The following is a 24,736-nucleotide window of genomic DNA, read 5'->3' as shown; positions in this document are numbered from 1 at the left end:
CAGCCCGGGGAGGCAGCGCGGGCGCCCCCCTGCCAGTGTCCCGCTGCCCGTCGGCCTCGGGGGCCATCGCAGCAGCGCGCCCTCGAGCTGCCGCAGGTGGCAGGACCTGTGCCAAGTGACCTGTGCTCCCCCCAGAAACTGAGAGAGTAACTTGTCAGCCCCATTTCCCAGGTGAGAAAAGCAGGGGCCGAAGCGGCCAGGTGATTTCCCTCGACTTAAGAGTGGGAGCAAATGTGTTTGAACCCGCACACGGAGAACGGGGAGTCATGGGCGCTGCCCAAACCTTATCTCTTGGTTACGATCCGCTTTACAGCTTCTTCCGTTGGCCGTTAGACCTTTGGAAAAATAAAATTGCTTGTGCGTGTTTCCCCAGGTGCCCAGAAACGACGCTCGGGCATTGCTCCCCGCCACCCCCGGCTTCCTCCACTCCGCACTCAAACTGGTTGAAAACAGGCGCTCGTCTCTGGGCCTGCCTGCGATTTCTTGTAGATGGCGTGTGTCTACTCGTTTTCTTTCAGTTAGCGTATTAGTGCTTCAGGTTGTCTCATCTGAAAATCGCTAGACAGCCCTCAATTTGGAGCCAGCCCCCCCCCTCACCCTACCATTTTGCCTATTAATAGGAGGAACTTGCAACTGGGGGCGCTTTTTGTGTGCCAGGCACAGGGCAGGCCCCGACACAGGTGCTCAGTTAATCCTGTCAGCGACAGTGTAGGCAGAAGTGGGTGCTGTTAGTGGAGCTAGGACCCCACTCCAAACTCAGGCAAACTTTCTTAACCTCTATACTGAGTAATGAATAATCCTTAGGGATTATTTTTCAGGCATCTTCCATTTCTGCAATTCTTTTAAATCAACATTTTTGGCTCTAAGCTTGCACTGAAAATCAACATTTCAGTTAGTTGAATATTAAATGACCATGTTTTTCATGCTAACCATGGATCTTGGGGGTGGGGGGGGACAAGGAATGTAGGCTTGAATGATTCATACTTAGAAAAGGAAAATAAAATAAGCTCATCTTCTCCGGGAAGATGATTTCTTAATATGCCCTGGACAGTCACTTAAACCAAAGTAGTTCGCGGTTAGGCTGGCTTATATAGACGCAGTACTTAGCTGCCGCATGCAGTTTTTGCCATCATGCTCTCTGTGTCCACAAGACAGATCTGTCTTACATTTTAACAAACCTGTTTCCGGAATTCCCCAGAAGGCTTGATGACCTAGTTTGATATTTTCTGCAGGATTAATGTAACAACCACTGTTCAATTGCAGCATTTCCTTCTAATTAAGCAATTTGTATAATCATAGCTAGATTTTTTTCTTTCCTGCATTACGAAGCATAGATCTGTACAGGCCTGTTTTTTGTTTTTTTGTTTTTTTGGTTTTTGTTTTGTTTGTTTTTTGAATCTAGCGTAATACCTAGACATAACAGAAGCTCGGTTTTCATATTTGTTGAACCGAACGGAGGTACTTACACAGCATCACTCTCTCCTAGCAGGCGCTTACCCCACACTGCATGTCCCCCGCGGGAGGTTGATAGGGACACCCATTTCTAGTATTTCAATCTACTGAGAAGCAACCGCAGCATGTTGGAGTTACATGTAGAACTGTTTAACTTCTGATCAAAAAGAAGTCACCAGGTGTTCAACTTTAATGAAACCTAAAGAACACAGGTCCAGACTTCCTGCATGCCGGCTTACGTTTGGAGTTTGTTCTGTGCTTCTCAAGGGACTTTTACATGCACTATCAGAACGGACTTTGACGTATCCCCGTATGTCATAAACAAACGTGTCGGGTAGGAATGGATGTGATATTTCAACAATCATAACTTGTGAAAGTGGCCTGTAAAAGCACGAAAGCTGCAGTGTGAATAAAAGGATATCCTTGTCCCAATTTCATTATATGTTAACTCCTCAACTTCTAATGGATTTTAAAATTTGTTCGTTTCTCAAATATTTATCTACTCTATGCCAGGTATTTGTCTAGGCCCTGGGGCCACCAGTGCCTAGCCACCAGAGAGGACAGGCAGGATCCTACAACATATGAAGTTGAGGGTCCAGGAATCTGGTGACTAGAAAAGCCTAGAGATGCTGCCCCACAGTGCCTGGCACACGGTAGGCCCGCAGTCGATATTTGCTGCTGAATAGAGATTAGGGGCAGCACATCTGCTCTGTTCAATAGACTGATAAGCAAATGTAGTGGGATTTTGTCAAGTGCAGACATGGGTTCGCTTTTTAACATCCTCACTACGAGCACGTACCTCGTTTTATCACGTTGCTTCTCTACTGTGCTTCACGGTTGCGTTTTTTACAAATGGAAGGCAGATCCTCGCACCAGCAAAAAGATTGCGACTCGCTTTATTGCAATATTCGCTTTATTGCGGTGGTCTGGAGCTGGACCCCCGATGTCTCCGAGGTCCGCCTGTATTAACTTGACTAAATGAGTCTCGTTTGGAGCGAGCTCCTGAAACAACTTTTTAAAATCCTGTTCGAAAGTCATAGAACTACAGTTTTTTTTTCTGCAGCAGCAGCAGCATTTAAGTAGATCGACTCTTTGTATCAAAGTTCGCCGGGCGTTCTATTTTAAATTAAAATTGCTGAGAAATTCCAACGTCAGAAGGCTCTGGTCTACTGTTCGTACCTCGTTAGAAACACGTAGCTGTGTGCAGCCAGGCGAAAACCCTTTGCTTTTACAGAACACTTTGATGGAGTCTGTCTTTTGTCAGAGGGCTGAGCCAGCACAGGAAGAACACACAACGGTGTCTGTGGGCCGGGACCTCTGAGCAGGTACGACGGTGCTGGCTTTGAAATGAGAGCAAGGTGAGCAGGCTTCGGAGACCGGCTTTTCTCTGAGACCAGCTGCCATTCTCATTGTCGTTGGGCGAGCTGCGCAAGCTTAGAATAAGGAGTCAGGTTTCTGCTGTGTGGATCAGGAAATGAGATCTCAGTTTAAAGGAACCTTAAGATTCCTACTTTTCAAGATGAGCACATTTTCCTGGTGTGGAACTAATCTGCCGAATCACTACTCGGAGGGTCATTAAAACTGACATCATTTTTCTTGATGTTCAGATTCAGGTTTTTTGCTTTCCCAATTATAGTAACGTTGGCAACAGGAGTTACACAGAAGCACCACCACGTGACGCATTTGACTTCGTAATAAGAAGAGCATTCGGCTTAATATTATTGAATGACTGCCACAGGCTATAGCTAACATGGGAATATGTTGTCCTCGTTTTGGAAAAAAACAGGAAGCAAGCAACATATAATAGCAGTGGGATTTAAAGGTTTCAGAATTCTGGAGGAAAGATCCTTTTAAAAAATTACTCTGGCTGCTAGAGCTAATTTTTTGCCTAAGGCCCAGGGCTGAGTGGAGCGTCTGTTTCACTAACGCTGTACAGGGTTAAAATGGATTATTGTCACCTGCAAAGGCTGATTAGTGAAAGAACATTAAGCACGGAAGCATGGCCAGGCGGTGGTTCTCAGGCCTGCAGGAGGTATGTGCTATTTTCAGTGCCACCCAGGCCAGTTCAGTAGGATTTAGACAACGCAGCCTCTTAGTGAAAATCCTCATCGGAAAATAGATGAACAGACGCATAAAGCTTCAAAACTGTATTGTTGCCTTTTCTTTTGTTCCTTAATTTAAAACACTATAATAAAGGACATTGAATACCCTCCCGTTGCCCCCACTAATTACTTAGAAACCCTCTCGGGCTGACTGCCAGCTTTTGGCTCCGTTTGGTTATGGAAGCCAGATGCTACACGACAGGAAAGAAACTTTTTTTAAAGACCAAAAAAAGACGCTTGTCCTTAAACTAACAGATGAAGTAATGTCCTCTTATCCAGTGTGACTTCACAGGCGCTTTCTCGTAGCTGATACTCGTCTTGCCAGAATTCTATCCTAAAAAAAAAAAGGCCTGTGAAATATTTACACGACTGAGGCTTCAGGCGGCCGGGCCAGGTGGGGCTCGTTTAGCTGGAGCGCAAGACTGAGATAAGGACAAGGTCGGGTTGTTTCCTGGCCGCTGGCCGCCGTCTGCCACATGAGTCTGTGCCCGGCACCTCTGCAGCTGCAGCCGCCCCCGGCTGGGCGTCGAGTAAGTGGCACAGGCCGGTTCACAGGGAGGGGGGTGCTCCGAGGTGGGGGCCGCTGGTCACCGACATCTATGGGAACCCCTGGCCCTTGCAGGGCGGAGTACCTCACCCCTCAGGACTTGAGGAGCGTCGTTCTCAGATGCCCTGTCTTTAGCTCCGTGTGGCAAGCAGCGGCTTCTGTGTGGCGCTGTGTCCACACGTTATACCGCCAGGAGTACAAAGCGTCATTCCTGGAGCGTGTCGAGCTGTGCGTGGTGGCGTTTTCACTCGGAACGGGAGCTGTCTTGCCGAGGGTGTGCGTACTCCTCCAGGGGAGGGCAGGCAGCAGGTGGCCCTGTGCCATCGTGGAAACAGACGAGAGGCCGCGTAGCACCTGGGCCGAATGCCGTGCCCCCACCTGAAGCAAGAGCGTGCCCATGTCCCTGTGTCGGTGGGGACAGCAGAGTGGAGAATGGGGGATGGGGCGTAGACCCCACTGACAGTGGTTTCCATTGTGCCTGTGACTCGCCGTGTAGGTCTGATCAGGGCAGGTGGCACCTTAGTGCTTCAGTCGTGTCATCTGAAAAACTGGGCTAAAGACCTTGGGAAGATATGAACATTAATGTCTCTGACGTGAATGGAGCTGTTCGTAAAGGTTCTGTGTCTTACGAATATAAGATGTTATTTCAGAGACTCGTTATCTGAAGTCTGAAGTACATTAATAGGCATTGCTAATATTTAAATCACGAGAAATTGTATTCAAACACCTATCAACAGGATACTGCTTTATTTTAAATGAGTGTAAAATGTTTTCAAATGAGCGGGAGTGGTGTGTGATAGGTTTGGCTTTTTTCCCCTAATTTTTTCACTAATTATGGCCTGGAATGAACAACAGCAGGCAACTTTTCTGTTACCGCATCTTCTAGGTCAAGTGTTAATATCAGTAGTCACAAACAGATGTTAAACCTTATTCATCAATCTCTGAAAATTAAGTTTAAAGATCACATGTAGTGAGATTCCCTGTTTCTATAACAAATGCTTTTTCAGAATAAATGTTTTTATGACAATAAGTGATCTCCCAGCTGCCTTCCCATTATGCTTAGAATAAACGCCACACAGCGCTTGCACCTGCACCTGCCGCAGGCCCTGCGTGAGCCGGCCCCGCCGCCTCCTCCATGCTCCCCGCTCGGGCTGTGGTCGCGGTGCCTCTGCCTGGCCTTTCCGTGGGGAGACCGTTATCCTTCAGGCTTTAGCGAAAACGTCCCCTCAGAGATTTCCTTGTACCCTCTTTTCTAAAGTAGATCCTCTGTGATCATCAAATTTTTTTCCTCTCACACCCCATCCAAGTGTGTTTTAGCTTTACTGTCAAAACAGATCCAGAATTCTCCCCCTTCAATCCATCTCCACCACCCTAGTCCAGGTCACTGTCGTCTGCCACCCCGATGACTGCGGCATCCTCTTGTCACCCTGCTTTCACCTTTGTCCCTCTTATTTACACAGAGCGATCCTGTCACTGGGTGACATTTCACTCAGTAAGAGCCGAAATCTTGACCTAGTTAGGTCCCACACAAGCTGGCCAGCCCTGGAGCCCCTCTGACTTGTTCCCACCCCTGACCCAGCCTTGCCGACCTCTCCTTAGCTTCCGTGACGCTTCCTTCCAGGGTCTTTCTACTGGTTTTGCCTCCGCCTGGAATAGTGTTCGCCTAGACAGATCTCCACGGGTCATTTATGCCAGGCCTTCACATCTCGATTCTCACGTCACCCGGATCACATTCTAAGTTCCAGCCCCTCGTGTCCATACTCGTCCTGTGCCCCTTCCTCGCTTTAGTCTTTCACGTCTTGCTTTTTGTCTTCAGCTCTTCCTGCTGCCTGTCATTGATTTTATCATGCCATTTCCCCCAGCAGAATATAAGCTCCATGAGGGCATGGAATTTTTTCGTTAAGTTCATAGATCCCCAATGCCCAGAATGGTGTCTGGTGTCGAACTCAAAAAGAGTCTAAAGGCTTTGCTAGAAATAAATGATTAAGGTTTGCTCAACTGTCTTAAGGTCTGCAAACCAGAAACAGAACTAGGCAGTACCAGCCGTGTTCGAAGAAGAAGGAAGAGCTGAGTTCTTATGGTAAACAGTACGTTCTTGAGACAGTCAGTCCTGCGTTCTTACCCCCTGGATAGGTCCGAGGTGGCCACTCCCTAGATCAGGTGTTCAGGAACATTCTTTCCTCAGTCCTTCGAGGGTAACTGGAGGGATGGATACCTGGAGGCCCCCCCCATGTACCTGGGGGTTGAGGCGGGGCTGGGTGGCGCAACAGCTTAGTCCCCAGGCAGTTAGACCGGAGCGCCCGTGTCCTGGGCCTCAGCGGCCGTGCCTGCAGCATCGCGACCCTGTTCGCTTGCCTCACTCTGTTCCTCTCTCGTGTTATGGAATGCACGCACGCAGGTGTTTCTCACAGTGTGCAGGCCGATTTACTCATCTGCCGTCTGGTCCCCCCTAGGCTCGGAGCGTGGAGAGAGCAGGGGCTTTGTCCGTCCTGGAGTTCAGTGTGGGGCCAGCAGTAAACCAGCTGTCTGCGCAGTGAGCGCCAGGAGGGCGCGGCCGTGTCCTGCCGCGTGGCGTGCGAAGCGCTCCTTTTGCATTATTTCATTTGATTTCCGTCTTATATCGATGGCAGAGGCGTCTCTCCAGATGAAAATACAAAGTGTGAGGACCTTGACGTCCCCGCCTCAAAAGTATTGACCTGGTGGACAGTCAGAGCGGGCCCGGACGGGCCTGCGCAGCTCAGTGCGTTTCCTGCTGTTTACGGGACATATCCGTGGGGTTTGCTACGTAGGTGTTTGGTTCAGCTGCCTGCGTTAGAACTAGCGTCCTGTGGTACCATTAAAGATTTACTTCTAGGGTTGTGTGTAATACAAACAAACCGTGTTTCGTGCACATATATATATGCCTAAGAAGAAAGAGAGTTGAAAAACGAGGTTTAAAATAGAAATATGGTTCTGTGCTAAATCGAAGGGCTGTATGAAGTGCCGACATGTAATTACCTTAAAAACTGTCACTGTGCTGCTTATCTGGTTTGCTCATCCTGGCGGACATGAAGAGAAGTAGAAAAAAATGGGAGACCGGAGCAGTGTTCTCGTTACTGAGCTAGTTTTCCTTGTTTTTTCACTTAATTTTCAGTCCCCTGAGGAGGCCAGGATCTGTAACAACACATTTTGACAGCTGCAGTAATACGTCCACAGCAGCTGGATTTCATAGGAACTTCAGAGACTGTTTTAAAAATCTGCCTGTGCTTTGACTCGAGGGGCTGTCCAGAAAAGTAGACAGTCAGGATTTGAATAAGTCCAGTTCCTTAGCAAGTAGGTGTGACCTTAGTCACAGTGCTGGATGGTCCTGAACGGAGCGCATGTCCGTGAAGTCGATGAGCCTTCGTCACGTCGCACAGGTGGGGTGTGTCAGGAGCACGTTGCTGGTGGGGCCCCAGTGACCTGACTCCTGGCAGAGCTCCATTCCCTCCCGTGCCTTCTACCTTCCATGGGGATCCGACCTAAACTTTATACGCTGAGTTTGGGCTTGGTTCGCCCTTAGGTGATGGCCAGGTTGTATGAAATGGTGACGTGGGATCTTCTGCGTTGTTCATTTTCCTGCCAGATCTCCAGCTCGCTGCCGAGCTTGGGAAGACATTACTGGATCGGAACACAGAGTTGGAGGATTCTCTTCAGCAGATGTACACAACCAACCAGGAGCAGCTGCAGGAAATCGAGGTAACTTGTCAGCGGGGGAGTCACGCTGGGCGGAGCGGTGGGACGTGGCCTTTGCTCCCGATCCTTCTCCGCTAACCTAGCACTTGCGATGAAAGGCAACGCTTAGTTTCCAGCACCGACATCTTCGAGAAGGAGAAAGCTCGGGGGGCTGAGAGCTTGGCTCCTGCTTGTGCTTCCCCAGCACGGCAGTCCGGGCGATGGAGGGTCCTCTCTCCACCTCTGGTGAGGAGCATCGGAGTGAATGATGCAGGACTTGCCAGTATGTGAAACAAAACGAAGCTGTGAATGTTATACTTAGTTTTTTACTTTTTTCTTTTAAAAATGAATTATGCAATATTTAAGATACACAAAGAGGTATAAGAGAATAAATAATACAGCGAACACCTATGTACCTACCACCCAGCTGAGGCTCCCCGGTCACAGCTGTGCCCCCCGCCCCCTGCTACAGCAGAACCAGGACCCGTGTCTACATGCAGAAAGATGTAAAAGACCTTAGAACTGTGGCAAGACCTTACCGAGCTCTGACTGCGTACTGAACCAGGCGCTGGAAGTTCAGAGTAGAATTCCGTAGTTCCTGACTTCAGTCGAAATTACACAGATTTCACTTTTTGAATACAAATAAGCCTATCCTTGAAAGTAAGGCAAATTAACCTCAGTATCTCTAATTTTACATAGTAGCCCTAATTCAGGTACATACAATAATCTTTTCTTGCCCTAGGATTTCGATTTCTGAATGTAGCCAGTGATGTTACCGAAATACAGTTTTATAATTCCAGGAAGGTGTGATATTGAAGTCGCCAGCTACCATTTTTAGCACGTTCGACATCAAAAAAAGCATAGAACATGCCATACCTGAAATTGAATTTACTTGTCGAGTTTGCCAGAAACCTAAAAATACAGGAAAAACCAGGCATTTTTAAAGGATGAAACTAGCCAGATGCCCCACGCGGTTAAGGAGCTCATTCCCGCTTGGGCTCCCGGCCTTTCTTTTTCCGCACCTTGGGAGGTTCCACGCGTGGTCTTGGCGCACATACGTGAAGACTGTCTTATACTGTGAAGCGTGTTCGTTTGCATTTGGGTGGAAACAGTCTTAATACGTCGTTGGTGTTTTCTATGAAAGCACCTAGACTGAATATACGGTCGCTGATATTCTAGCAGACCTCCCAAGTATAAGTGAGAAAAGTTCATTTGCAGGATTAGGAGAACGTCACTTATTTGTTCCTATAAGGAGATCACAAACACAGTTGCTGTTTGATCCCAGTTCATTGTGTTTCTGCCTTTGTTGTCTGTGGCATCGAGGATGACTAAACAGTTAAGACAGATTATCGACTTCTGAAAAACGTCAAAGCTTTTTAAGATTCTCCAAATCTACAAGTGCCATTCCATCATCTAATGTTTTCCATTAGATGTTGCAAAGCGTAATGAAAATGAAGCATCCAGTTCAGAGCATGATGACTAAGTAAATGTGAAATTAAATACGTGTGTAAGCTGGTCAGGTGAGCCCAGCCCGGCATACTCCCCGGCGCGCTTCCACGAGCCTGTCCTCTGGGCCTGTGGTGGCCTGGTTCACGGCCCTCCGCGTTTACTCGTTATCCAAAGCTGCGTTTTGGCTAAGAACGACCCTGGCTTAGATTTTTTTCCCCGCTGCTCCTGTGGCCTTTCTTCTTCTGAATCCTTGGTGAAAGTCTGTGGGGGTGGGATGACATGAGGGTGGGATGAAATGGCGGTGCTGGCTACACCCGCTTTCCGGCCCGAGGCCTCCGCAGACCCGCCGGCCGTGCTGCCTGCTCGGTTCACACCGGTGCCCGGGCAGACCCACAGGTCGTGCGGCATGGACTTCCATGGTCTCTCCAGTGACCAGGCAGACGGAGGGCCCGTTCTCTACTGAAGGATGCCTGTGCATTATGTACCTCTGAACTAGAACCTTCAGGAGCCCCCTAAACTTTATAAGGGCTCTTAATTCAAACCTTATGTCAGTTTTTTTCCTAAGTGAACTTTTCGTTAAGTATACGTGCTGAAAAAAGTACTAATCTTTAGTATATAGTTCGATGAATTTTCATAAAGTAAACACGCCCATGTCCCCAAGAGCCAGATAAGAAATGGGGACGTTATCAGCTCTTCCAGTCACCACCCCTGCTGGCCAGCATCCTAATACCCTGTATTAGTTTAGCCTGTTTTTAAACTTTGCATGAATGGACTTGTACAAGTTTTAAACTAACTTTCCGGAATGTTTACTGGGAGTTTTCCTGATTAGGAAAGTAATACATGGTTATTTTTGTAATTTAGAAAAACATATTGTTGAAAACCAAAACGTCAGCTCTTATCCCACCAACCCAGAGAGATTTTAAGTGAGTCCAGAAAAACGGCCCTGGAACACACCACTCACTCGTGGCGGGTGAGGAACAGAGCAGAACCGGCGGAGACGCTAGGGTAAAACCCCCACACTGGGACTCACGGTGGGGACAGACAGCTAGGAGACCGTCAAAGGGAACTTGTGAGCAGAACTACGAGTATGCTTCCAAAGACAGTGGGTTTTCAAACAGTCCTCACACAAATCGATCAGTATTTTGTTAGTCATTATTTTTAACGTAAAAAATTAAACTATTAGAAGGAATAATTGGTTTCGTAGATGCCTACAGCCTGTGTGACTTTTATTGTGTTAATCTGAGCAGCTAATTTTCCAAGAATCCAGAGCGGAGCCAGTGTTTCTCCCGGATGAGGCGGGGGAGAGAAACTTCGGAGAGGAATGCGATCTGACACCCTCAGACACAGTCCGATCCTGTTCAGGGCACGTGCCCTTCCATCCCGCAGCTGTGGAAGCAGCCCGCAGCCGTGTGTGCACTGCCGCTCTGCTTGGCACCTGCTGTCCCCACTGGGGTGGACCTCCAATCCAAAGGTCGTCTGGCCTTTCAAGGCGTCCTTTCTTTCAAGAGCTCATGTCTTCTTTGGAAATTATAAAGCATTTCGTGCTTTCTTTACTACATTTATCAACAATCTGCTTTGTTATATTTATTTCCTGATTTGTTTCATTCCCCGCCCTCCTTTATTTTCCATTGCAACATTGAAGACTTCTCTGTGTTTATGGTCTTCAGCACAGACTAGGTAATTGATACATACTTGTCGAAATCAGCATCTTACCAGAGGACAGATACATAGTTTACAAAGCACTTCCCATAATTCCTAAACTGTGAGTTTCTGCTTCTGGAGATATATTTTTAGACAGTATACATTGTGGCAGAGTTTATCCATGTTTTAAGAATTTTAGTAGTAAAAGAATCTTAATTCTGAAAAAAATCCTTTTCAATTACTGGAAAATAGATCTTAAAAACAATCCAAGCTTTTAATAGTGAGATTAGAGGTGATTTTCATTTTCATATTCCTGCTTTCCCCCCCCCTAAATTTCCTATGGAGAAATATAATATTTTAATCAGGGTAAAGAGGTTTTTCAGCGGTAACAGGAAATATTTCTTCAGTATTGTGGCAGGTCATTTTGGTACTGAATTCAAAGCATTTGGGCTAAATCCTTAATAGAAGGATAATCCCAACACTGCATGCGACCCAGATTTCCATTCCGTTGCCCAGGCATTTTTAGTTTGGGTTGTCTGTGCTCTCCTGCATTCGAGGTCAGGGTTCTACAGTTGCAAAGGGGTGTTAATCCACTCCTGCTGGCCTTTCTTTTTCAAACGTTTGCCTCAGGTGTAAGGTGGCCTATTTATAGCTTTCGTGCATAATCTGAACCTTGTGCTGATAATGGAGGTGGCCTTCTGTTCAAATTCCAAGACACGTGTAAGCTGGCCACGCACTTAAACTTTGATGCTCTTGCCTGTAGGTGACGTGGCTGCCACCCCCGTGTTCTCCTCTGCCCACTGTTTGGCTTACCCGTCTGTCTTTCTGCTGTTGAACACGGCAAATGCTTTCACACTTGGACTCTTTTTGGCACTTGAATTTTAGGGTCTCGGCAGTTCTGTCAGAGTCATTTGAGGCTCTGTGTCAAACATTCTGCACAGAGAAAACTAGAACGTTAGAAGCGTGTCTCTGCCTTTAAATCAAGGGCAGAAAATAAGCGAACGCAATTCCGTCTAGACCCAGAAAACAAACTGAGAACAGTAATGCGAAGTTTTAGAGAGCGAGCTTTAAAGCAGTGTCTGACCCGTTACAGCTCCGAGTCTCTGGCCTCGAGTCAGTACTTGCTGAGAGACCTAGCAATTTCTCTTCTAAGTTGCTGACCAGTTGAGACTCCTTTGCTAGGTAACCTATCACAGGTTCTGGAGAAGGGAAGGGTTTTTCAGATTAGTTGTAATTTAAAAATAATAAGATTAAACTCCTACCACGTGCAAACAAGCTCCCCGCCATTCTTCAGATTGTCCTTAAAGCCAAGTCCTCTGAGACCAAACCCTCGCAACGCCTTCCTGAGTGGTTGCGTTGGGTTTTTACACGGGTTTCTGCGCACCAATGACGGGGCTTACTGCAGTTTTCCAGAGAGCTCTTTGTGTTCATTTGCATTCTGACCTGTTTCCTTTCTGTTGGCTACAACTCTGCCCTGGGCATCATGTCTTTAAAAGGGGCAGCAGTTTGGGACCCACATACTAGCTGGTAGGGATTTGTAAATGCCCCTCAGGTGCCTGGGGAGTACCGTGGCATGGGCATGTGTACAGGGAAATAATCCGTAAATGGGGCAGGAGGGGAGAGAGTTAGTGGCCAGTAGGGCTTTTTCCCAAGAGGGCTACGGCCAAAGCCACCCCCAAACCTTTCGGCCTCGACCTGGCAGCAGGCTGAGTTGCACGGAGCACAGTAAGCCACTGTGAATATAGATCTAGAGATAAAGTGCCCTGTTTTTAGCCAGTATTTTTAAGTCCCTACTGTGTGTCAGAGACTCTGCCAAAGGGACTGGGTACGTATACGGGTCCTTTGTTCAGTGCCAGACCATGACGTTAAGTGAGCGGTCCAGTTGTTCATTATCTTATTAAGTGTTTTGAGGTCCGTGGATGGAATTGAGGGGGGTCTGTGAATTTGGATGCGGGAAAGTCACATCTTCATCTTAGGGTGCCTTGGGGGACGGGCTGCTTCAGATGGGGTGGTGAGAAGGGCTTTGGAATAGGTGATGTTCAAATGGACGACTAGCAGGTAATGGGGCACTTGACCTTTCCTTGTCCCTTTGGCTGTCTAGGGTGTTTCCCTTAAAATGCACACGACTACACAGGGAGTCTGTTACTGAGTGCCTGTCGAAACGTTGAAAAAATAAATGTATGATTAGTAGTGCAGGTGTTTCTTTACAAATACATTAAATACCAAGACCAAATGACAACGCAAAAAGTACTGTAATTTCAAATAGATCTGCTTTAAAATGACCGGAGATGAGCGTAGAAGGTTGGGTAACAGTGCTGAGCGTTGATAGTTGCCGAAACCGGATGACGCGAAGGTGAGGGTTCATTCGACCATTTCTCTGCATTCGTATTATGTTTGAAATTATCCGTAATAGAAAGTTAAAAAGTGTCGTAGGTAAGATTAGCCATTTGTGGAGTCAGTATTTGAGTGGGCCAAGAATTTAGGAAGACACAGTCAGCCTTACGGTGACTAGGATGTGATTTTAGGGAATTATGATTGTAAGAACATATCAAAATGTAGCAGGTGCAGAATGCTTCTGCAGCGGTCAGTGTGCAGCCTACTCTTGGTGAATGCTGCAGCTAAACAAGTCCTAAGCCGGGAAATGGTGAGTTGGAGCTTAAGAATCATTTTTTAAGCATGAAAAATAAATGTGAATATCTTTTAATATTTTTATACTGATTATATGTTGAAATTATAATATTTCAGATATTTTACATTATCGAAACATTATTAAAATTAATTTTATCTATTTTACCTTTCTTAATTGGTAGTTTAAAGTACATTATGAGGCTTCCATTAACCTGATGGACCGTATTGCTTTATAGGAACTTAAAAAATTTTTATTTATTTTTTAATTACAGTTGATATTCAATATTATATTAGTCTCGTGTGCAGCATGGTGGTTCGATAGTTATATAACTTACGAAGTGATCCCCCTAATAAGTCATCATCACCCACCTGACACCTGACGTAATTATCACAGTGTTATTGCGTGTTTCCCCGTGACCGGTTTGTGACTGCCTGTTTGTGCTTCATGATCCCACCCGCCAAGCCCCCTCCCATCTGGCAACCATCAGTTCTCTGTATCTCTGAATCTGTTTGTTTTGTTTGTTCATTTATCTTATTCTTCAGGTTCTACATATAAGGGAAACCACAGGGTATTTGTCTTCCTCTATGACTTATTTCACTTAGCATAACACCCTCTAGGTCCATTCGTGTCATCACACATGGTAAGATTTTGTTCTTTTTTATGGCCAAGTAATACTCCACTGTATATATGTACTACATCTTTTTTACCTAGTCATCTATCGATGGACACTTAGGTCGCTTCTATATCTTGGTTATTGTAAATAATTCTGCGGTGAACATAGCAGTGCATATATCTTTTTAGATTTCTTTGGATAAATACCCAGCGTGGAATTGCTAGTGGTAGTTCTATTTTTAATTTTTCGAGGAACTGTCATACTGTTTTCCGTAGTGGCCGTACCCACCAGTGGTCTCACCAGCAATGCACAAGGGTCCCCTTTTCCCCACGTCCTCACCAACGCTTGTTTTTTGATTTATCGATGTGAGCCATCCTGACAGTTGTAAGGTAATATATCTCATGGTTTTAACTTTTATTTTTCTGTTGATTAGTGAGGTTGAGCATCATGTTATATATCTGTCGGCCATCTGTATATCTTCTTTGGAGAAATGTCTTTTCAGGTCCTTAGCTCATTTTTAATTAGACGGCTTTTTTTTTTTTTTTTTTTGGTGTTAGGTTGTGTGAGTTCCTTGTATGTTTTGGATATTAACCCCTTAACCCATTAATGATATAATGATATATCATTAGCAAATATTTTCTCCCATTTGGTAGGTTGTCTTTTGTTTTTTGGTGATGGTTTCCTTTGCTGTGCAAAAATTTTTAGTTTGATGTCCTCCGATTTACTTTTTCTTTTGTTTCCTTTGCCCGAAGAGACGTGTCCAAAAAAAAATATTTCTAGGAGTGATGTCAGAGAATTTACCACTTGTGTTTTCTTTTGAGAGTTTTATGGTTTGGGATCTTAGGTATAAGTCTTGAAGCCATTCTGAGTTTATTCTTGTATGTGGTGTCAGAAAGCGGTCTAGTTTCATTTTATACATGTATCTAACTTTCCCAGCACCATTTATTGAAGAGACTGCCTTCACCCCATTGTATATTCTTGCCTCCTTTGTCGTAGATTAATTGACCATCTTGGTATGGATTTATTTCTGGGCTCTCTGTTCTGTTTCATTGATCTCCGTGCCTGTTTTTATGCCCACACCATGCTATTTTGATGACTACAGCCTTGTAGTATATCATCAGGTAATATTATACCTCCAACTTTATTCTTCTCTCTCAGGATTGCTGTGGCTACACAATGTCTTTCATGGTTCCCTATAACTTTTAGGATTATTTGTTGTAGCTTGGTGGAAAATGCCATTGGTATTTCGATAGGGATTGCGTTGAATCTGTAGATTGCTTTGAGTAGTATGGGCATCTTAATGATAGTAATACTTCCTATCCATGAGCATGGAATATGCTTCCATTTATTTGTGTCTTCTTCAATTTCTTTCCTCAACGTCTTACAATTTTCCAAGTACAGTTCTTTTATCTCCTTGGTTAAATTTACTCCTAGGTATTTTATTTTCAATGCAATTGTAAGTGGGTTTTTCTTCTTAATTTCTTTCTGATAGTTCATCATTGGTATATAAAAATGCCACTGATTTCTGATTATTAATTTTGTATCCTGCTACTTGACTGAATTCATTTATCAGGTCTTATTTCATGGTGGAACCTTTATGGTTCTCTCTCTATAGTATCACGTCATCTGCAAACAATGACAGTTTTACTTCTTCCTTTGCAATTTGGATGCTTTATTTTTCTCGTCTGAGTGCTGGCTAGGCCTTCCCGTGCTGTGTTGAACAGAAGTGGTGAAAGTGAACATCTTTGTCTGGTTTCAGATCTTCAGGAAAATGGTTTCAGCTTTTGCTGATGATAGTTGTCAGTTTGTCATATACGGCCTTTATTATGTCGAAGTATGTTCCCTCTAATTCTACTTTGCTGAGAGTTTTTATCATAAATGGATGCTGATTTTTTCCAATGCCTTTTCTGCATCTGTTGTCATGATCATATAACTATTATCCTTTGTTTTGTTTATGGTATATATCATGTTGGCTGATTTGCGGATATTTAGCAAACCTTGCATCCCAGGAATAAATCCACTTGATCAGAGCGTGTGATATTTTAATGTATTGCTGTATTCGGGTCGCAAATATTTTGTTGAGGATTTTTGAATCTATGTTCATCAGAGATGTTGGCCTGTAATTTTCTTTTTTCGTAATGTGTTTGTCCAGTTTTGGAATCAGTGTAATGCTGGCCTTGTAAAATCAGCTCTTCTTCAGTTCTTGGAGTATTGAGAAAGAGGTGTTAATTCTTCAGATGTTTGATGATATTCACCTGTGAAGCCATCCAGTCCAGGACTTTTGTTTGTTGGGAGTGTTTTGATTACTGATTTGATTTCGTTGGTAGTTGTTGGTCTGTTCAGATTTTCTGTTCTCAATTCAGTCTTCAAAGATCGTATGTTTCTAGGAATTTATCAATTTTTTCCAGATTGTCCAGTTTGTTGCCATATACTTGTTTGTACTATTTTTCTTATTTATATTTTTGTGGTGTCAGTTGCCCTTTCATTTCCGATTTTATTTGGGTGTTCTCTCTTTTTCTCGAAGAGTCTGGTTAAAGGTTTATTAATTCTGTTGATTTTTTTCAAAGAACCGGCTCTCGCTTTCATTCATCTTTTGTATTGTTCTTTTTAGACTCTATTTCACTTATTTCCGCTCTGATCTTTAATCTTTATTATTTCCTTTCTTCTACTCACTTTGGGAATTTTTTTTTGTTCTTTTTTTTCCTAGTTCCTTTATGTGTAAGGTTAGATCGTTTGAGATTTTTCTTGTTTCTTGAGGTAGGCCTGTGTTACTATGAATTTCCCTCTTAGAACGTCATTGGCTGTGTTTCACAGATTTTTTTTTTTTTTTTGAGCATTGTGTTTTCATTTGTCTCAAGTTATCTCTTGATTTCTTCCTTGATCTTAACCATTTCATTGTTTGGTAAGATGTTATTTAGCCTCCATGTGTTTGTGTGTTTTTCATTTTTATGCTTGTAATTGATTTCTAGTTTTATACCATTGTAATGGAAAAGTTGCTTGATAGGATTTCAGACTTCTTAAATTTATTGAGACTTGTTTTGTGGCCTGTCACCTCAAGTTATCTCTTGATTTCTTCCTTGATCTTAACCATTTCATTGTTTGGTAAGATGTTATTTAGCCTCCATGTGTTTGTGTGTTTTTCATTTTTATTCTTGTAATTGATTTCTAGTTTTATACCATTGTAATGGAAAAGTTGCTTGATAGGATTTCAGACTTCTTAAATTTATTGAGACTTGTTTTGTGGGCTGACAGTGGTCTATGCTGGAAAATGTTTCAAGTGCACTTGAAAAGAATGTCTGTTCTGCTGCATTGGGGTGAAACACTAAAATATCAATTAAATCCATCTGGTATAGTGTGTCATTTAAGGTCACTGTTTCCTTGTGGATTTGCTGTCTGGATGGTCTATCCATTGATGTCAAGGGAGTGTTAAAGTTTCCTACTATATTACTGTCGATCTCACCCTTTATGTCCGTCAGTATTTGTCTGATATATTTAGGTGCTCCTATGTTGGATGTATAGATGTTTATGAGGGTTTTAATCTCCTATTGCAGTGATCCCTTTATCATTGTGAAATACCCTTTTCCCCCCTCTTGTTTATAGCTTTTGTTTTAAAGTCTATTTTGTTTAAGTATTGCTACCCCAACTTTTTTTTGGTTTCCATTTACATGAAATATCTTTTCCATCCCTTTCAGTCTGTGCATGCCTTTAGATCTGGAGTGGATCTCTGTAGACAGCACATATATGGGTCTTGTTTTCTTATCCATTCAGCCATCCTATTTTTTTTTTTTTTGATTGGAGCATTTAGTCCATTTCTATTTAGAGTAATTCTTGATAGGTATGTAGTTATTGCCATTTCATGTTTTTTTTAATCTTTTTTTTTTCTTCTTATAGGAGTCTTTTAACATTTCTCGTAATACTGGTTTGGTAGTGATGAGCTCTTCTACCTTATTCTTTGAGAAGCTTTTTCCCTGTCCTTTGATCCTAAATGACAGCCTTGCTAGGTAGAGTAACCTTGGTTGTAGGTTCTTACTTTTCATCACTTTGAATATTTCATGCCGATCTCTTCTGGACTGAAAGTTTCCGTTGAAAATCTAATGGGAGCTCCTTATATGTTACTAACTGCTTTTCTCTTACTGCTTTTAAGATTCTCTCTTTGTCTTTAGCTTTTAGCATTTTGATTATGATATGTCTTGGTGGGGGCCTTTTGGATTTATCTAGTTTGGGACTCTCTGCACTTTCTGGGCTTGTATGTCTGTTTCATTCACCATGTCAGTGGTCAGTCATTATGTCTTTATATAGGTTTTAAATCCCTTGCTCTCCCTCGCTTCTCCTATGGGGCCCCTATCATGTGAATGTCGGTATGCTCGATGTTGCCCCAAAGGTTCCTTAAACGATCCTCATTTTTTAAATTATTTTTTCTTTTTGCTATTCAGATTGGGTGTTTTCTGCTACCTTGTCTTCCAAATCACTGATTCAGTCCTTTGGTTCATTTTGTTTGCTCTTGATTCCCTCTAAAGTAGCCTTCATTTTGCACTGCTTTTTTATGTTTTCTACCTCTGTTAAAGTTCTCACTAAGTTCACCTACTCTTCTCCTAAGCTCATCGAGCATCCTTATAACCAGCGTTTTGAACTCTGCATCTGGCAGATTAGTTGCTTCCATTTTGTTTAGTTCTTTTTCTGGAGCTTCGTTCTGTTCTCTCATTTGGGACGTATTTGTCTCTTTATTTTGGCTGCTTTGCTATATTTGTTTCTATATATTAGGCAGGGCTGCTGTGTTTCCCGGTCTTGTAGTAGGTGTCTCCCCGGTGTCCCTTGTGTGGGGTGTGTGTGTTCTCCTGTTGTAGTTGAGCCTTGATTGCTGTTGGCATGTCAGTGGGTGAGACTGACCCTCAGGCTGACTGGCTGTGAGGACTGGCTGTGACTACAGCAGATGATTTGCTGTGCAGGGGTGACCTCACAGAGAAGGAGTCATCATAGTGGGGCTCTGGTGGCTGCAGAGTCCGCCCTTTGGGGGTGTCATTTGTGGCGCTAATTGGATGGTGCTCTGGTGGGTTCTGAAGCTGGTCATCGGTGCCTTCCCGCTGCTCTCAGAGCTTCCTTGCTCAGCGTCGTTTCTGGGGTCCCTTGGTAGGGGCTCTGGTGCAAGCCAAGGTCAGTCGCTGCCTGTGCCTGGCCCAGGGCCACCTAATAGGAGCTACACAGTGATCTGCTGTTGGTAGCTCCCTGTGCTGGGCATGCAGGCACCTGGGAGAGGCTGTGCTACAAATCGAGGCCAGCTGCCATTAGTGCTGTGCTTGAGGTGGCTTAACCCGAGGTACACGGCTTGCCGAGGCCAGCCGCTGCTTGTCTGGGGTTTGTGGACTGTGGAGAGATGTTACGAAATTCCACACCAAAGGCTGAGGCCAGCTTCTCGTGAGGAACAGCGACCGAAAGCGGTTATGGCTGGCGGGGCGGGGTCTCTGGGAATCAGCAGGGTGGGGCAAGTGGCATTAGCCAAGCTGATGGAGACACAGATTTGGTGCCCGCCTGTAAGCTGGGTGAGGAAGGGTTTGGCAAAGGAGCAGTGGCGCCTGCCAGCACTTCAGTCCCCAGCGAGAGCTGCCCCTCCAATCCTGAAGCCAGATAAATCAGTTTCTCCCTTTGCTGGAGCTCGGTGGGTCCATGCGTGGGCCCTTTAAGAGATCACCTGGGACTCCAGTTGCTCTCCATCTCACCCTGACTGTCTGCTGATTTCCAAGGTCAGCTGTTGTCAGGACTCCTCTTCCTGGCACTGGTGCTCCTGGCTGGGGCCCCTCACTTCTCAGGGGGGACTTCTACAGCCAAGATGTCCCTCTCGATTCTAAACCATGACACGTGGGTATGGGGCCAGCCCGCTTTTGTGTCTCCACGCCTCTTAACCAGTCTCGTCATGGCCGCTTTTTTGTATCCTTTTTATAGGCGTTCTGTTCAGCTAGACCTCAGGTGGTTCCCAGGGATGAGCTTCCTGAGATCCAGTTGTAACTTGGGTGTGGTCGTGGGAGGGGAGCACAGCGCTACCTCCTCCACCGTCCTGACCGGAAGCTGGGACAGCTCTCGACCCCCATCTCATCAGAGGACAAGCTCAGGCGGTACGGAGGCCCAGAAGGCCAGACATGACCTCATTCGTTACCAAGAAGCATGCTTACCCATGAGGGTGCTGATGTCTCCTAGACCCAAGAGAAGGATGTCGGGCAGGGGGTGGGGGGGCTTCCGGGATGGTCCACATCCAAGAGCAACACCACTCCAGTAAGTGTGATCCATGGACCACTTATGTTAATGTCACCGGGGTTTTTGCTAAAAATGCAGCATCCTGGCCTTACTCCAGTCTCACTGAATCAGATTTTAGGGGAAAAGGACCCTGGCTCCTATACTTCCATAAATCCTTCAGATGAATCCTAGCACATGTAAAGTCTGGAAACTGTACATGACACAGCTACCTCTTACTGAGCAATTTACTAGATGCCATGCCGAACCCTTTATGTATATTAATGTCACAGCAACCTTACGAGGCAGGTGATGAGGAAATCTCATCTTAGAAAATTAAGGTAACTTGCCAAAGGTCATCCAGTTAGAAATGGCAAAGCAGGACTATAAACCAAATGCCGATCCCAAAGCCCGTGCACTTAGCTGTGGCACCACCGCCGCCCAGCGGGCCATCGTCGCTTTTCTCTGCCCCTTCGCCCACCAAAGGCTTTTGTGGCAGCTGGCCTCTCATCTGCCCTTTGTGGGGCAGGTGTGTCCTACAGAGGATGTGGCTACTCCGGTCACCGGAAGGGACAGTTCCTGCTCTAAACTGATGCTTCGTGTCTGTTCTGTGCATGAGCCGCTGCCTTTTTCGCTGTTGTGAATAGGCCCCAAGGAGCCCTTGAGACCTTACACTTGATGTAGAGTGGCTGGGAGCATTTCTGCAACCATTATATATTTTCCTGTGATTCTAAACCTTTTTTCCAGTGTTCCTAAGAGACTGAACACTTTTCTGTCGGTGACAGGAACCTACTGTGACATTGCTAGCCAGAGGACAAGAATAAGGGCCTCCTCCTACAGTTCTGAAAAAGCTTCCCCCAAGAGACTCACGGTCGGTATCCAAGGGACCAGAAGCCGGTGGGGTTGAGAGTAACTGGCAAGCACACAGATTGTGCAGGGACCGTGCCTGCATGCCGCTCACCTCACTTAATGCTGTTGTCTGACAGGTTCACGACCCTTCCATGCTATTCCAGACCCAGAAGGCTCTATAGAACGAGATCGTTTTCTTAGTTCAGAAACATTAGTGCTGGGTTGCAGGGCACTGCCCAGACCTCACTGGAGGTGTCGCACGCGTACCGTGTTGTCTTTCTAAAATTGGAAGAATTTTCCAAAAATACTTTTGGCCCCAAGAGTGTCAGATGAGAAAGCTGAAGTTATGAGAGCCATTTGCTCAGCGCATTACCCCTGAAAGAGGGCCACCTGTGTTTTCAGCTCTGCCACGCTATACTGCCACTTAACGAGCCCGTTGAGAATCGTTTATCCCATCGTTCAAGGAAGTCGGCCAGCTCCTCCGGTACTGTAGAGCTGTATAAAAAGCCTCGAGAAAGGTGTTTTTAGAGTCCTCTCTTTGGTCTCACGTTTGATCGTTGGTGATGCTTCAGACCTCCTTTTCCTCTTCTGTCTGGTTGCGCCCAGGGGAACAGTGTGACTTTCATGTGGAACAGACACTGTCTAGTGTCTTCGGTGGAGTCGAGCGGGGAGTCAGGGTGACTGAACACTGTGGTGTTAGGGTTGAGATTATTCCCCTTCATACTTGCACCTTTAGAAAGCAATGTCAGCACCAAAATAAATCATCTGGCAGATTTTTCACAAATAAGGAGGATCATGGTGATAAATAACACTCTCACAAAACTGAAGATACCAAGAATCTTTGAATCGAGCTAAAATCTCTCTTTCTGGTTAAATCTTCTTTTTCTTTATTTATATTGGTCCAGAATGGCTTACTCAGAGGAAAAAATAATTTTTTTCAAGTGAAAAGTCATCTAAAATTTTCCGCTATAGGCTTTATTTCTGTAAAACAGGATATTTTTGCTTGAACATCAATCATGTGTTCCATGCTTTTTCTCGTGTGGGATTATTATTTCTCACTTTAGATTTTTCTGTCAAATGTACATTTTATTTATGCATGTTATATGCTTTGTAATATTCGCCTAACCTCAAAGATACAGAGGATGTTGACTTGAGGGAAAGCTAAGCATGTAAATCATGGCCTGTCCTCATTTCCTGTTAAGGCAAGTAGTTTAATTGGGGTTTAAAGTTGTTCTTTTCATAAAATAAACCTGTGGTCTTGTGGTATAATAAAAATTATATTTTTGCTCTTTGTCCCCAGTTCCGGGCACAGAGCTCCTTAAACCCTTGGAATTTCCTGAGTGACAGGATGGGGACTGGTTGCCAGAAAGAACCGGCCATGTGATTAGAGGTTTAGAACGATCAGCCCAGCCCCCAGCCTCTGGGGACGGGGCAGGGACTGGCGAGCGAGTCGGAGCACCAGGCGCCGTAATCAGTCGTGCCGATGTGACGAGCTCACAGTGGCCGGGAGGGTGGTGCGTCTGGCGGGGGCATCCGCCGGCCGTCTGCCGCTCCTCCCCTCGCTGTTCCCGACTTGGAGCCTTTGTAAATAAACAAGCAAACTGTACACGAAGTCTTTCCCGAGGTCTCTGAGCGTCCCAGTGAATCGCTGAACCCGAGAGGCGGTCCTGGGACCTCCAGATGACAGCCTCTGGCCAGAAATACGGGTGGCCCCTGGGACTTGAAACTAGCATCCGAAGTGGCAGCAGTTTTGTGGGACTGAGCCCAGCGGTGCTGGGGACACTTCGGGTGTCGCAGGCGGGTCACGCGTGACCGTCTTCTCTTACAGTACCTGAGCAAGCAGGTGGACCTGCTGCGGCAGATGAATGAGCAGCACGCGAAGGTGTACGAGCAGCTGGACATCACGGCACGCGACCTGGAGGAGACCAACCAAAGGCTCGTGGCCGACAGCAAGGCTTCCCAGCACAGGGTGCTGAGGTGACTTTTCTGGACCGCATGGGGGCCCCCGGAGGGTCGTGTGGGGTGAAGTCCGGGTCCATGGGGGCGTCGGGTGAGGGCGGATTCCTTATGGAGAACAGGGGGACCGCGTAGCAGTCCTTTCCAATGCAGAAAGCCCGGCGTGAGGGGCCGGCAGCTCATCTGCCCTCGGTTTCATGCGACAAGCAGTGACCGGCCTCTGTCTGTCCCTCACAGTCTGACCGAAACAATCGAGGGCCTGCAAGCCAACATCGACCAGCTCCAGAGCCAGGTGGAGGAGCTGAAGTCCTCCGGCCGAGGGCAGAGGGGCCCGGGGACGTGTGACCAGAAGTCAGCACCCAGCTTCTCGTGTCTGAAAGAGCTGTACGACCTGCGCCAGTAAGAGCCGCCGCCTGGCTGTCGGACCCGCTCGCCAGTGGGCGGGACGGCCACCAACCTCACGCACAGGCCACGGGGTTCTGGGCTGGCGTCATTCTGAGAGGGCGCGTCCTCTAACGTCCTGCGAACATTTCTTTCCACACCTTTAACATCTTAAATCTTAGTTTAAATAAGATGTGGTATTTCTGATAGACCACAGATTTGGGGTTATTTTCACATTAGAGTGAAGGAAAAAAATTGAAATTTCAGTAAAATGAGAATGGAAGCAAACAAGTTCCTCTGTCTATGGAAATGCCTGTCACAGTTCAGAGTCAGCAGACTGACTTTTCATGAGAACCGTTTGCTGGGCTCCTGTGGTGCAGACGGGGAATGGTGAGCACAGCAGACACAGCCCCTGCCCTCGGGAGCCTTCTGCCCGCGAGAGCCACACACACGCACACACACCCCACCCAGGCGCCGGGGACCCTGAGCAGAGACGAGCCCTGCGTTTGGTGGTTGTCACCACTGGCTGTGCACCCGCGGGGCTTGCCCCAGATGCGGTACCAGCGATTCCCCGAGGCCAAGGCAGACTCTGCTGTAGGCGATCCTGGCGGCCTTCCTGGTTGAGTCGCTACGCGACGGTTCCAGCCATGGCTGCGCATTACGAATCACAGGGACAGCTTGGAAAGCTCCCAGGGGCCCCCGCTGACCAGCCAGGCACGAGTGTGTGGGGCTGGGCCGGCGTTGGCCTCCGAGGCCAGCGACCACTGGGCACCCCGAGTCCCCTGAAAGAGCCAGTGCGACGGCCGCTCTTCGGAGCGGGTGTCGGCTGGCACTTTGAATGTCTGAGTGATTTCTTGCACGTTTTCCTAGCCGGCCTCCCACATGTAGTTTAATCGGGCTTTGAGCCGTTGCTCTGGTGAGCCATCGGCACAAAGTCGCTGTCACGGGCCCTGGAAAATATTTAGCTGGAAACAGTCATTGCCGTTCCTCTTCCCGTTCCCAGCGGACCTGTGTGACACGTTCTCTCGTCGTTTCCCCAGACACTTTGTGTACGATCACGTGTTCGCCGAGAAGATCACCTCCCTGCACAGCGAGCAGAGCCCGGACGCGGAGGAACACGAGCATCTGAAGAGGGCGGTGACCACGCTGCAGGCGCAGCTGGGCCTGGAGCGGCAGCGGCGGGCGGCCCTGGAGGAGGAGTG

The 24,736-nt window shown here is 46.2% G+C and overlaps 1 protein-coding gene across 1 annotated transcript in view; it reads left to right on the top strand.

Moving 5' to 3' along the window:
- The first annotated feature begins 27 nt into the window (after nt 1-27).
- CDR2 (cerebellar degeneration related protein 2) overlaps nt 28-24,736 on the top strand; it is a 26,449-nt gene continuing 1,740 nt past the window's right edge. Inside the window, 6 exon segments of the mRNA XM_025047312.1 lie at nt 28-7,499; nt 7,706-7,818; nt 23,026-23,174; nt 23,391-23,552; nt 24,575-24,732; nt 24,735-24,736. The exon segment at nt 24,735-24,736 is cut by the window's right edge and continues 1,740 nt beyond it. Of these exon segments, the coding sequence (XP_024903080.1) occupies nt 7,442-7,499; nt 7,706-7,818; nt 23,026-23,174; nt 23,391-23,552; nt 24,575-24,732; nt 24,735-24,736 (642 nt within the window). The 5' untranslated portion in view covers nt 28-7,441.

This window comes from Pteropus alecto, unplaced genomic scaffold, assembly GCF_000325575.1.
Source record: "Pteropus alecto unplaced genomic scaffold, ASM32557v1 scaffold15, whole genome shotgun sequence".
Classification (NCBI taxonomy): Eukaryota; Metazoa; Chordata; class Mammalia; order Chiroptera; family Pteropodidae; genus Pteropus; species Pteropus alecto.
Note: the sequence above shows the minus strand (reverse complement) of the source record. Positions and strands in the feature narration are given on the sequence as shown.